The following is a 13,464-nucleotide window of genomic DNA, read 5'->3' as shown; positions in this document are numbered from 1 at the left end:
CGCCGGCCCACCTCCATGGATCTTGTTGGGGTGGGGGAGAGGGCTACCAGATCCGTGGGCGTTGGACGCTCCCGGTGGGTGAGGATGTCGGGGTGGGGGGAAGGAGTCACCGAGGTGGGGGAGGAGGAACGCCGGTGTGGGTGAGGGCGCCGCCGCTGGCTAGGGAGATAGCCATGGCCACGTGTCGGGGTGGGGCAGGGCGCGAGCGCAGAAGGGATAAAAATGGGGAGGAGAAAGTGAGGGATAAGATTTTTTCGGTAACAAGAGGCGTGTGCGGGAGTGAGCCGTGGGAGGCGTCAGTCCAGACGTCTTAATTATATCATTATTGTTTTTATATCGTTTTATAATAGCTAAGGGAGTTCAAATGTTTGGTTGGAATTTAAATTCAGACCTAATAATAATTGAAGGGCGTAAGACATCTTTTTACTCACTTTTTTTCTTTTTGAGAGGATCTTTTTTCCTCACATGTACGACAGGCAGTTGCATTTGGCCATTTGGGACTTTCCACGTCCAAGCAAAGAAAGACGGCCCATTGCCCCGGAATTATTACCGTCGGTTGGTCCTAGTCTCCCTCCGCTGCCCGACTGTGCCTGTCGCCGCTTCTGTGCTCTCCCCCTCGCTCTCCGGTGAGAGGCGAGTTGAATCGCATCGAATCCATGGGCAGCTCCTCGAATACCAACACGAGCGGCGGGGCCAGCTACAAGGAGGAGAAGAAGGAGGACAAGGTCAAAGGCAAGGACTCGTCGGAGCCATCCTTCAAGGAGAACGAAAGGGTCCTCGCCTACCACGGCCCGCTCCTCTACGAGGCCAAGGTTCGCCGTTTCTTCCCCTTCCCTTCCTGGCCCTAGGATGACGACCTCTTACTGGATGCTAGATACGCTCACTTGTTACGCTTGTGTTGTGCTCTGTTCGTGGATCCTTGTTAGGGTTAGGATACCATCGGGCCGGCCCGTCGGTCGAGGCCGTCGGTCGATTCGATTCACTTTCCCCTCTACATACATTGTGCTAGCTGTTAAGGTTTAGGCTTTATATCACTCACATCCCATCAGATCTATTCATGTTCCTTCTCTTCTTCCTTTGCTTGTTCAATTCACTGATAATGGAACTTTATCTGTTCTATCCCATTTCTCAAGGTCCAAAGGATCGAAAATCATGAAGATGAATGGCGCTACTTTGTCCATTACCTCGTAAGTCTTAATTCACTCCATCGTGCAAGTATTCTTAAAGGCATTGTTCCTCATTCTTTCGTACCTTAGCCATTCAGATATTTCCTACTCATATAAATCTGCTTATACCTGGCAATTTCTGCTGTTCTCTAATTCTTTGCTACTTCTCTTGTAGGGTTGGAATAAGAAGTAAGTGTTTCATACTCCATGAATGGATGGATGTTAGATAAGTCTTCCATGTTTCTCCCCCACATTCGTACATATATCTTTTGTGGTATTTCCTAGATCCCTACTCCATGGTGATAAAACCCCAATGGATTGTTGCTGTGCTTGTTCTAGCTCATCAGATGGTTTTGTGTCCATTTTATAAATGCTGACGTACACTGAACCAGTTTGTTTCAGAGATTTGACACTACACACTGCTCATTTCTCAGCCATGAGCCAGTGATACAGTTAAACCAGACGCCTTTTCATTTAACGAAATATATTTTCCTTAAAATAATATGATTTATTGTTCTATTGGTCTGCCACTGATTAACACTGCCTATGTAAAATGTCTTACAAGTTATGATTCGTTGAGCAAGTTTTGATCTACATGTTGTGCCTCTGCATTATGTGAACTTTATTATGCCCAACCATTTTTTATGTATAATCACTTATAGTCTCTGCTTGGGTTGATTACCATCTGGCGAATATTCCCTAATTCTGCCTTGTCTTGTGATTTAAATAGAGTTATCACCTATATTGAAGTATCTATACTACAAGCAACATATTACAGTCATGATATTTTTTTTGTTAATTTTGAGATAGAAGGGTAAACACCCCTTCCATTTTTCATATTAAAGTGGACTGATATGAACTAGCACAATAAAGACAGAGAACATTAATAAAACCTGTAGCTACTGAAACCATCAGACTACCGAATGACTTGATATCACACAATGCCACTGGATGGCCAATGTTTACATGAATAGCATTATTACAACATAGTATGAACTCTCTCACCAATAGATCAAACCAAACATGATCCAACCAAACTTCCTTGTACCAGAAACTGAAAAAAATCTCTGATAGTTGACCCTTCCTACAATGGTGCCCAACCTTGTGACATGTCGCATCGTGAGTCTTTGGTCTCTGAGCTCATTCAGGCAACATTCCTTGCCCGCCTTGTTTCTGCAACAAAGACCATAATTTAAACCAATAACACAAACTGAAAGTAGTCTGTATAGGGTCAGTAGAGAATTGATGTTTGAAACAAGCTCCTCAATTTCCACAATGTCCAAATTAATACTGAATTTCTAATCCTCCCAACATTGCCAAATTCCTATGGTCTTTAGAAAAAGCATGTAACCATTTCCCAAGGAAATAATCAATGCAGGTAGGAGCAAGTTTTATATCAAAAGTAAGCACATCACAAACATTTTGTGGCTTCTATGTATCCTATTCCCAGTAGCTATGATGACTAACAGTTACATTGTTGAGTTATTTGTTTCTTTCATAGTTGATTGATGCTCAGATTCTGTGCCTCCTATTTCGAATAGCTGGGGGATTTACCTATAGAGGCTGAGGCAGCTTTTACGTTCATACAGGATATTGTTATTATCTTAGCTGGAGAATTCATTTTATGTTCTTCACATGGTATAGTTTTGGGAGTTGGTCAGTTGGGTTGGGTGTTTGTAGGCTGTGCCTTCTGTTAGATTGTAAAATATGGTCAAACTATTTAACAGATGTGTATAAAAGGTTGGCTCATAGATTTCATTCATTTGGGTCCTTATTAAGCCAAGCCATGGTAAAGCAAACTGTTGTTTTGGCTAAAGATTATGTTGATAAATTGAACATTGTTTGAGTGGATTGCAGAATAGGCTTTGTAAATAAGTCATGCTAGGCTCAAGTATAGGTGCAGACTGCTGTTGAAGTGAACCACTGTTGTTTTTTAAGGTTAACAAGTAACGAGGGTGTGTGTTGTAAGGGTTTTGTCCCTTTTTCTTCATAATATAAAGATACTTGCGTGTTCCAGGAAAAAAAGGTTAACAAGTAACTACCATATCTTGGTAGTGTTTCTTATTTGTGAGGTCCTGATTGCAGCTTGCTATTTTGTTGTCATCACACTTAATTAGTTTTCCTTCCCTGCTGTTCTTCCACTAAGCAGACATTCTTCTCAACATATTTAATTTCCATTTTCTTTGTAGCTGGGATGAATGGGTTGCAAATGGCCGCTTGTTGGCATTAACAGAGGAAAACATGCGCAAACAACAAGATCTTGACAAGAACCAGGTAGTTGACAAAACAATGAAGTCTGGACGGTCAACACAGCATAGACCAATAGGCTCCAATGGTTAGCTCGCCCTCCCCTCCCCGTGTTGTGTCTTTCAGAATAAAGGGCATTGGTTATGACCAGGTTGATAGATTCTACTCCTGTATATGATACATTGTCTGTTTGTTGTACTGATCCTTTATCTATTAGGACAATCTATCTCTACTATCATGGATAGTTCTAAGATTGCACTCCAGTTAAGTCATAGTTGTGGTAATAGTTCTGTCAAATTATTATCTTCAATTCCTTACTGTCTGGGAGTGTCATGTGCAAAGAATTCATGTCATGTTGGTGCCTAGTTTAGAGTTGAATCAAGAATGGCAAGAATTGTGACAACTTTGCTACAACTGGACATTTTGATCATTTATCATTTACAGATCAAGGTGAAATTGCATGCTGGGGGGTATATAAAGTTAATGTAAAATTATCATCCATTGCTGGAATAATTTTGTGATATAAAGTGAACCACCTTAGATAATAGTACAATTATTCATTTTAATTAGTTCTTATCGGAGACTTCTTGTTCATGCTGTTCATCAGTACATGTTTTCTACCTCTTCATGTCTGTTTCTACATGTTTTGTGATCGTACTTTGCTCTTGAAATGTCTTACTAACTTGGCTATTGCCATTGTTGAGCAGATGCAAAAGCTGATAAAGATGACACTAAGAGTCTCAGTGAGTACAAGCTTTTCTTTTATATTGTATTTTTCGTCTGTTACCATCTGATGGCAGTCGACACATTTATTTTTTTGAGTTATATTGTGTGACTTATTTTTATCATTTTTAAATTTCAGTTAAGGGGAAGAAACGTAAAAGTCAGCCTGGGACTGAGGTGACTATTCCTTAATGGCTTAACCTTTTGTGCTATATGCCTATGCTTCCTTGAATTATTTATTCTTTTCATTTTCTTGATCCAAAGTGATAAAACACTGCCTTTTCAGATTGTATTGTCGAGCTAGTGTAATTTTCCTTCCCATGCTCTGCTAATTACTGTTTACTAAGAATTTATTACATTGTTTCTACCGTTTGGTTCCATTCGAGTATTTTTTGCAATTTGCCAAATGGAATGTTGTCTTCCATGTTCTAGTTCATTTCTTGAGATTATGGAGGGCCCAAAACTCGTATTTGCAATCCTAGTAGTGTCACATTGGATGTGAATGTTTTCCCTTGGTTGTAACCTAGTAACCTACCTTTCTTTAAATGGCTACTCCCTTCTCTGGGACAAGTCAAAGATCTTCTTTCCTTTTCCATTTTATAAGGATGGTTCTACCATTTTATCTCTATTTCCACATCTTAAAAGAAATATTGAGCAATCCATGCAGATGTGTTTTCTAAACCGATCCGAGAAACTGGAATTCATTTTTCAGACATCAATAATAATGACATTCAACAAAAAATTACTCACAGCTGAATGTGTCAAAATAAAGCACCGAAAATGTTGCATACTTAATGTCAAAGTGTTGGAGCTATCATACTACCGGTATCAATTTATTACCCACTCATCCTTAATGCCAGCAACTCATAAATTCAACGTTTTAGCTATCTGCTCTAGCAAGCTAAGAGACTGACACACCACTGTGCTAATCTTGTAATATATTTATTGCTATATCTGAAGATTCAGGAAAAGGAAAAAAGATCATCACACAGTCTACTAGTGTTGCAGTTTCCTTTGACACTGAAGAAGCAACTTGTGGATGATTGGGAGTTTGTCTCGCAGATGGGTAAGGTATTTAGTTCTCTGTCTGTGTTTCCTTTCATTAGTGTCTCATGTACCATTTGGTGTCTCCTAGACTAAATATTACAATGTTTTGTGTTAATTGGCATGGAATTTCAGCAGCCTCATGTGGCAAGCTCATTCAGAAAAAGACTTTGTTATTCCATGTATTCCAATTACTTTGAATGAAAATCCAGCAATTTGTCAACCCTTGTGGTGACCACTTGAATATTACAGAAATTCGCTGAACTGGCAGTCAAATAAGAAATGCCTGATTTGTCCATGCAATATGATCCAAAGAACATTCTCCATATTTATTTATTTCTCCAAAGCAACAAACCTCAAGAACGATTTGTCCGTGCAATAGGATCCAAAGGAACACTGTAATATTTGAGCTTGGATTCATTTTTTTCTGGACCCACTGATAAATAGGGAATTTGTATATCAGCTGAAAGAAAACAAACTAATCTTAGTGATAAACTGATCTGAACACCAGATGAAAGTCTTCTTCGAAATAGATAACCATATTTGCTTCCCAATTTTTGTTCAACACAACTACCTGAGATTTCATTGGCCTGCAGCTTGTGAAGCTACCACGATCACCTACTGTTGATGATATTCTAAAGAAGTATTTGGACTACCGGGCAAAGAAGGATGGCAAGTGAGTGTTCTATTGCTGACATGAATTCTTTTTCGATATGCAATTTTGCTCGTGGTCTAGTGCAATAGCCTTACCTGAACCATGCTCCCTTTTGTATACCATTATATAATTCAAATTTACTTATGCGTAGCAGCAAGGGTTGTTTCCATCAGATTGTTGACTGTGCAAAGCTGGCTCCTGCCCCTGCAAATTCCTTTTCCAGTTAGACAGCTTTCTTTCATTAGTTTTAGCATACTTTTATAGCCAGTTGGATGTCCTTTGCTGTTTGATTGTATTGTTGTTACCATGTAACCGAAACAAATATAATGTTTAGTATGTCATGGCATTCGTTTAGTTATGCTAACAATGTTAACATATATGAACATTAGTTGGCTGTTGGATTGAATAATCTCAATTACATCAATGAATGTGATGATAGCTTAAGCTATAAATTCCAGTTTGCTTATTCATATTGATAGCTATGATTATGCTTTTACTTTTTTATTGTGCATTATGCTACAGTTTTCCTAATTCCATTTTATCCCACTTGCCATTTATCTAGTTTTTTTCAGTCCCAACGAAGTACGTTGGGCTCATTAAGGACATGTACAACAATGTTGTGACTAGTGTTCGAACAAGTGATGGAGACATGGATGACTTCCCGATTAGGATAGGACTACATCAAGGGTCAGCTTTGAGCCCTTATCTATTTGCCTTAGTGATGGATGAGGTCACAAGGGACATACAAGGGGACATCCCTTGGTGTATGCTTTTCGCGGACGATGTAGTACTAGTTGATGAAAGCCGGACAGGAGTGAATCAGAAACTGGAGTTATGGCGGGAGACTTTGGAGTCCAAAGGTTTTATACTCAGTAGAACTAAAACTGAATATATGAGATGTGACTTCAGCACTACTACTCGGGAGGAGGAAGATATTAGTTTGGAAGGTCAAGTAGTGCCTAGGAAAGATACCTTTCGATATTTAGGATCAATGCTACAGAGAGACGGGGATATTGATGAAGATGTTAGCCATAGAATCAAAGCAGGGTGAATGAAGTGGTGCAAGCATCTGGTGTCCTATGTGATAAAAGGGTACCACAAAAGCTAAAAGGTAAGTTTTATATGACAGCGATTAGACCTTGCTATGTTGTATGGTGTAGAATGCTGGCCTACGAAAAGACGACATGTTCAACAGATAAGTGTCGCGGAAATGCGTATGTTGCGTTGGATTTGTGGTCATACAAGAAGGGATCGAGTTCGGAACGATGATATACGTGATAGATTAGGGGTAGCACCAATTGAAGAAAAACTTGTCCAACACCGATTGAGATGGTTTGGACATGTCCAACGGAGACCTCCAGAGGCAACGGTGCAGTAGTGGAATCCTACGCCAGGATAGTAACGTGAAGAGAGGCAGAGGAAGACCTGAAGTTGACTTGGGTAGAGGCAATAAAAGGAGACTTGAAATGATGGAATATACCCAAAGACTTAGCCTTAGATAGGAGTGCTTGGAAAACTAGCTATTCACGTGCCTGAACCTTGATTGCTTCTGCTGGGTTTTAACTCTAGCCTACCCTCAACTTGTTTGGGACTTAAAGGCTTTGTTGTTGTTGTTGTTTTGTTTCATTTTGGTTGGTTGTCAGTACCAGCATTGTTTGGCTCTTCTATTGTTATAGCTTTTCTTTGTGTTGAAGGATAAATGACTCCTATGCTGAGATTCTGAAAGGATTACGCTGCTACTTTGATAAAGCATTGCCTGCAATGCTTTTATATAAGAAAGAGCGTGATCAGTATGCTGAAGAAGTTAAAGGTGATGTCTCACCATCAACTGTATATGGAGCTGAGCACCTATTGCGCCTTTTTGGTATGTCCAATTGTCCACTAAGTGAGTTCTTATGTGTTTTTGGTTTATTCTTCGATCATTTCTTTCTGCTTGTCGAAATGCTCTCGAAGAGGTCAGAACAATTATGTTGGTTATATTATCAAATTGTTTGTTTTTCCAGTAAGGTGTTTATTCTTTTCATTTTCCCTGCTACTAGTGTGAGCCCATATTTCTGTTCAGGACCCATTTGCAAAATAGAATTCAAATTGGGAAAGTGAGAACTTTCTGAGTTCTGACTTTTTTTCCACCACGGCCAAGCTGAATTTCATTACTTGAAAGCAACAAAATTACAACGACAATAAAACGCAGCGAGCCTAAGCCACGTTGAACTGAACACAGAGGGTTCATCCAACTGGCGCACCCCAAACTACGAAAGCGAAGAGCGTTTAAATCGCAACGTACAACGTCACCCACAAAAAAGCATCCAACCATGCGCTGATATTGCAGTGTTCTGACTTAGTGCTAAATATGAAAAAAATCATATTGATTATGCTATGGCTGCTGATATTGCAGTGTTTCTTTTCCCACACGTACTGTATATCTTGCTCACTGGTAATGTGGCCACTGCTATTGTTACTGTAATCTTGCATAACATGCCTTTGAATTTTGCACTTAAGCCCGTGGGATCATCTTCATGTGTCCTTAGAGGGTTACAAGGTTTACAGCGTGCTGAGAGGCAGTCCAGAGATGTTGATGGCTGAATGTGAAGGGACTTGGGAGAGGGAGATAGGCATAGGGACTAGAGTTGGCTACTAACTAGTTTGATATTTTTCTTGCTTCCTGTGGGATCATCTTCATGTGTCTTTATTTGGTTACAAGGTTTATACTGTGCTGAGTGGTAGTCCAGAGATGTTGATGGTAGAAGGTGATGGGACTTGGGAGAGCGAGATAGGCATAGGGAGTAGAGTTGGCTACTAACTAGTTTGGTATTTTTCTTGCTTATTAAGTCCAAACGGTAATAAGTGGCCTCCTTATGATGCAGGAGAGCCTTAAGTGTATGGAGGGGAAAAAAAGCAAAGTGGTCTGCCATCCTCCAAATTTCCAGTTAAAAAATTTGATCTCCACTGGAAGGGGTAACAGATAAAATGCTTCCGAAGGTCCACTTTTGAAAACAAATATATACTTTCGAAAACAACTGGCGCACCCCAAAGTAAACTGAAAATAAATAGAAACTTTTGAAAATTAGGTTTTCCCTAAAATATATTTTGTTTGTCATGGTACTACTAAAAATACATACTTGAAATTTAGAGAGTAGTATTCTAGTAGACTGATCAGGTGTTTTTTTTTGAGTCTTTTGTGTTCTTTATTTAGGTGTTTGAAACTTTGAATGAACTTTTGAACACCGAAGGTCCACTGCTGAAGTGCTGATTGGTAATACATGATGTGTGGGTTGGTGGGAAATAATCCCTAGATCAGATCCCCTTCCTCTTGATGAATGATGGGGATCTTTATGTGCTTTGTCATGATGAATGTACCTTGTTGATACAGTAATTAGCCCACAAGGCTTCAGTTCAAGAAGACAACCCAAAAATTACAAATATGACAAAGTTGATTTGTTCTTCAGTACACAATATTCCTATCTAGTAATCTAATGGCTACTATAATTGATATATCTTGGTTATGTTAATATGGCTATTACCCAAGCATGTTGAGTATGGAACCATGCCCTTGTTTACATAATAAAATATCTTAAATTGCTGACTTGCAAGTTTGCAGTGAAATTGCCAGAGTTACTTGCTTTTGTCAATATGGAGAAAGATGCGCCGAACAAGCTACAGATAAAATTGCTGGACATTCTCAAGTATGCTTTCTTGCTTCAGAGTTATGCTTGCCAACCTTTTTTTTTAACTTATCATTCCGATGGGTTTTCTGTCAGGTTTATTCAGAAGAATCAGAGCACCTTCTTTACCACTGTGTACTGCGATGATGGTCGTAAAAGTGCAGATGGGGCTAAAACCAAATGACTGCATCTGAACGTTTTATATTATGTAACATCTTTCGATGGACTTGTAGGTGATAGTCTGGTGCTGCTGTTGATATGGATGTCGCATAGGACTGTGGCGCATGAACATTGATTGCTCTACAATCAGTTTATGTAGGAATGTAGGATAGATGCCGCAGATGCCTGAAAGACAGTACTTGAACTGCCCTAAGCATGTTGTATTTTCTTTAGATGTTGGAACTAAGACGGCTGGAGTTGTCTTTTCACTATCAAGTGAGTCTCGGTCTTGCCTCTTCAAAAGACTGTTGCCTTTACTCGATGAAGTTTTGGCCAAGGGCCTTTGTAGATGCTGTTTTAGGGTACAATTCTGCTTAAAACATTATGCTAAGCAGACTAAACCAGAACTGTATGTTTCAAGCCAATTGCTAATTGGCTTAATATTCAAGATTACTCTTTGGATGGCGATTGGCGAAGCTCACAAATATGTGTGTCTACACCTTAGGTGGCTTCAACAGCATGAAAATGGCTGGCTAGAGGGGTACAAATAGCACACAAGTAGTCCAATGGATGACCGTTGTGTTAACTGTCATCATTTGGCTGGCATCGTAACATAGAATGCCTCTTGCACATCCTGACCATCTCTGTATTGAGCAAATAGTATAGTGGATCTTCACGGGATAAACCGGTGGCCTCGGCGGCGGCTGCCTTCAACTTCACTTGGACTCTGCAGGCGGTGATGAAGCAAGCGCGCCCCGGAGTGAATATGGCCGTCGGCGGCGGTGTCTGAATCCACCTTCTTGACTTCTTGTGAACTACTTAGTACTACGTAGAAATGTGGGAGAAGTTGGAGATGGTATGTGCATTTGCCAAGTTCACGGAGCCAGCTCAGGGTAGCCGACGCAGCAGGGAGCGCAAGAAGCAATCAAATCAGTTTGTGCTGCAGATTTGTTATCTGAAATCTCACTGCAAAATGACTTGAACTGCTGCCACTCAAAGTACATCCCACGTAGGTACAATTCACGCCTACTTGTCAGCCTACCTGGTTCGTCGTCTAGATTTCCATCAAGACGACGCAGATGGCAGACGCACACAAGCTGCTTACAGCAGCGAGAGCCCGGCAACGAAGGAGACCCCGGTGGCCGGCAGCCAGGACGCGCCGTCGATGAAGCGCGCCACCGTGAACCTCTCCGCCTCCGCGGTGCTGTTGATGACGCGGTGGCCGGGCCACGGCACGCGCCCGGCCACCCCCGCGCCGGGCCCGTAGTTCTTGTACTCCCGAAGTAGAGCCTGTCGAGTGCGTCGGGAGTGCCGGTGGCGTTCCACTCCAGCCACCCCTGCGGGGGCACGTGCAGGCCGATGTACGACAGCATCACCACCACCCTGGAGAAGGGCTTCCATGGCCGGCCCAGGTACGTCGGAGGCGCGAGGAGCAGGTCCGGGGCGGGCGACGACGCCGGCGACGCGGTGGCCGCTGTGGGCCCTTCCAATGCTGGCCCGGCCAGGAGGCGGCAGGCGTGGAGGACGATGCCGGTGAGCTGGCACGACTCGTTCCGGCTCTTCGCGGTGACGGTGTTCTTCTGTCCTGGCAGCGGCACCCGCGCCCAGAGGTTGCACCGCTGCAGCACGGCGGCGGCGTTGCCAAAGACGGAGTCGACGGTGCCGTAGACGTCGCAGTCGCGGTAGAACTGGCGGTTGGAGTGCGCATACAGCGTGTCCTGGTACCCGGCGATGCTGCAGCGGTGGACGACGGCGCGGTCGGCGCTCAGGCGCAGCGCCACCGCCTGGTGCCTCGCCGGCCCCGCCCGGTTCTCCACCGTCATGTCGCGCATCATGAACCCGAACCCGGACGCGGCTGCACGTCCATCAAGCGCCCCAACATGTTACATGCATGTGGGATCGATCAGATACGTTGTTGTTGTTGTATTGTATGTACCAAGACAAATGAAAAAGACCGTGACAATGACATGTAGAGGCACGCAGCATGGCACAGAGAGAATGCGTGGCAGAATCGCAGAGCGATCGAAGGCGACGTGACATCGTCGGTCGTCGCAGCATGCAGCAGCCAAGTGCCGGGCACCCCAAATCACCGGGCCATCGGTAACGCGCATCAGTTAAAGGCCGCTACTACCCCAAACCAACTGGCAACAGTACCATGTCGTCCCCATGTACAAACAGAGTATGGGCATTACTGCCGCACATTTCTCCCATCGGGTCTATTTCACAAAACTCACCAACCTTTCCAAGTTCATGAAATTTCATTTACTCGGTAGATCACTTACTGCCACTTCACTTCCAAACGATCCATTTCAGAAAGCTTACCAACTTCATGAAACTTTCAGAAAGCTACTACTTACAAGTTATTGTAACAGAGAAAATGCAAGCTTTGAAGGATACTTCTAAGCTTTCGATTCCGTTCAAAAATCTGTTTTTATGAAAGTGAGAATGAAAATGAGCGTAAAAGTTTGATTCTGGAATCACTAGTGTAGTGTGAACTGTGGAGGAAGAAGAATCGTGCATGGTGTCACGTACCAAAGGTGGCGGTCCGGAAGGTGGTGTAGTTGTCAGCGACGCTGCGGTTACCGGCCACGACGGTGACGCCCTTGCCGTCACCGACGAACACCAGGTTGGTCTTCTTCATCCCCACGTTGACGTTCTCGTCATACCGCCCCGCCTTGACGTGTATCACCGTCCAGCGCTCGCTGCACTCGGGCGCCGCCTTGACGGCGTCGGCGATGCTGGCGTGCGTCCCCGTGCCGTCCTTAGCGACCACAATGTCGGCGCTCCCGGCCAGCGACGCCGCGGGGGCCAGCAGCAGCCGCCGGTCCCTCGCCGGCAGCCACCGCGGGAAACCGCACGGGCCCTGCCGTCTCGCCGTCTCGTTCTTGCAGCTGCTGCGGACGAGGCCCGCCGCGCCGCCGGCCTCCTCGGTTGTTCCGGTGGCGGTCGCAGTGGTGGTGGACGATGCGTACATGGCGAGGCTGTCGCGGACCACGACGCGGGCGGCGGCAAGGTGCGCGTGGAGAGGCGCGCCGGCCTCCGCGAGGCTGTCGGCGCAGGTGTCGTGGTTGGTGAGCGCGGCGGAGAGCCACGTGAGCGCGTCGCCGCGGCCGGCTCGGGGCGCCGCCCTCGCGCCGGCCAGGAGCTGGAGCGCCTCGTCCAGCAGCTCCACGCAGTCCTCCCGGGCGACCGCGGCGAGCGGCGACGACGAGGAGGAGGCCGCCTGCGTGACGGTGACGGCGGCCAGCGCTCCGAGCGCCTCGCCCACGCGCGTGGCGGCGGCGTCGAGCGTGACGCGCAGGCGCTCATGGTGGCGCGCCACTGCATGCGCCTTGGCCACGGCGGCGGCCGGGAACGCGAAGACCGGGCTCGGTGGGGCTGCGTGCGCGCTGCTGCTGCACCTGCACCCGGCGAGAATGAGCGCCAGGCAGGAGAGGATGACGAGGAGAGGAGGCACGCCGAGGCGACGGGCGAGGAGGTGGTGGTGGTGGTCCATGCTGGCGGATGATGGCGCGCTCCTGAATCCTGATCGGGAGAGCACAGAGCAGGGGTGGCTAGTGAATGTGCTCGCACCGGCCTTGGGAGATTCCGTTCTCCCTTTCTTTTTCCGTTGCTGCCAGGGGTCCGTTTATAGGCTTATAGCAGCAGAAGCAGCAGAGTGTGGCTACTCGCAAGGAGCAAGCGGCGCCAGGGCGGGTGGCGCGAGTGAATGAACCTGCACGGGTTGGAGCTTGCCACTCCCGGAAAGCGCGTCGGCGCGCGCTCTGCCGCTGTTTTTCTTGTTCGGGAACGGGGTCGGGGGTTGGGC

At 45.0% G+C, this 13,464-nt stretch overlaps 1 protein-coding gene and 1 pseudogene across 2 annotated transcripts; one reads left to right on the top strand and one right to left on the bottom strand.

Moving 5' to 3' along the window:
- The first annotated feature begins 533 nt into the window (after nucleotides 1-533).
- On the top strand, nucleotides 534-10,124 carry LOC136467022 (protein MRG1-like). Of its 2 annotated transcripts, none has more exons than XM_066465577.1 (11): nucleotides 534-812; nucleotides 1,134-1,187; nucleotides 1,342-1,355; nucleotides 3,356-3,501; nucleotides 4,121-4,156; nucleotides 4,276-4,313; nucleotides 5,097-5,207; nucleotides 5,777-5,856; nucleotides 7,530-7,699; nucleotides 9,434-9,518; nucleotides 9,594-10,124. In XM_066465577.1, exons 1-11 carry the CDS (start codon nucleotides 657-659, stop codon nucleotides 9,679-9,681), a joined length of 978 nt encoding a protein of 325 aa, XP_066321674.1. In that variant the 5' UTR covers nucleotides 534-656; the 3' UTR covers nucleotides 9,682-10,124. The 2 variants fall into 2 exon arrangements, with proteins under 2 accessions (XP_066321674.1, XP_066321675.1); XM_066465578.1 differs by having other exon boundaries at nucleotides 9,427-9,518.
- Nucleotides 10,125-10,634: 510 nt separating this feature from the next.
- LOC136463291 (probable pectinesterase/pectinesterase inhibitor 34) lies at nucleotides 10,635-13,241 on the bottom strand (annotated as a pseudogene).
- Nucleotides 13,242-13,464: the final 223 nt, after the last annotated feature.

Source organism: Miscanthus floridulus, chromosome 7 (genome assembly GCF_019320115.1).
Source record: "Miscanthus floridulus cultivar M001 chromosome 7, ASM1932011v1, whole genome shotgun sequence".
Taxonomy (NCBI): Eukaryota; Viridiplantae; Streptophyta; class Magnoliopsida; order Poales; family Poaceae; genus Miscanthus; species Miscanthus floridulus.
This window is presented reverse-complemented; position numbering and strand designations above follow the sequence as displayed.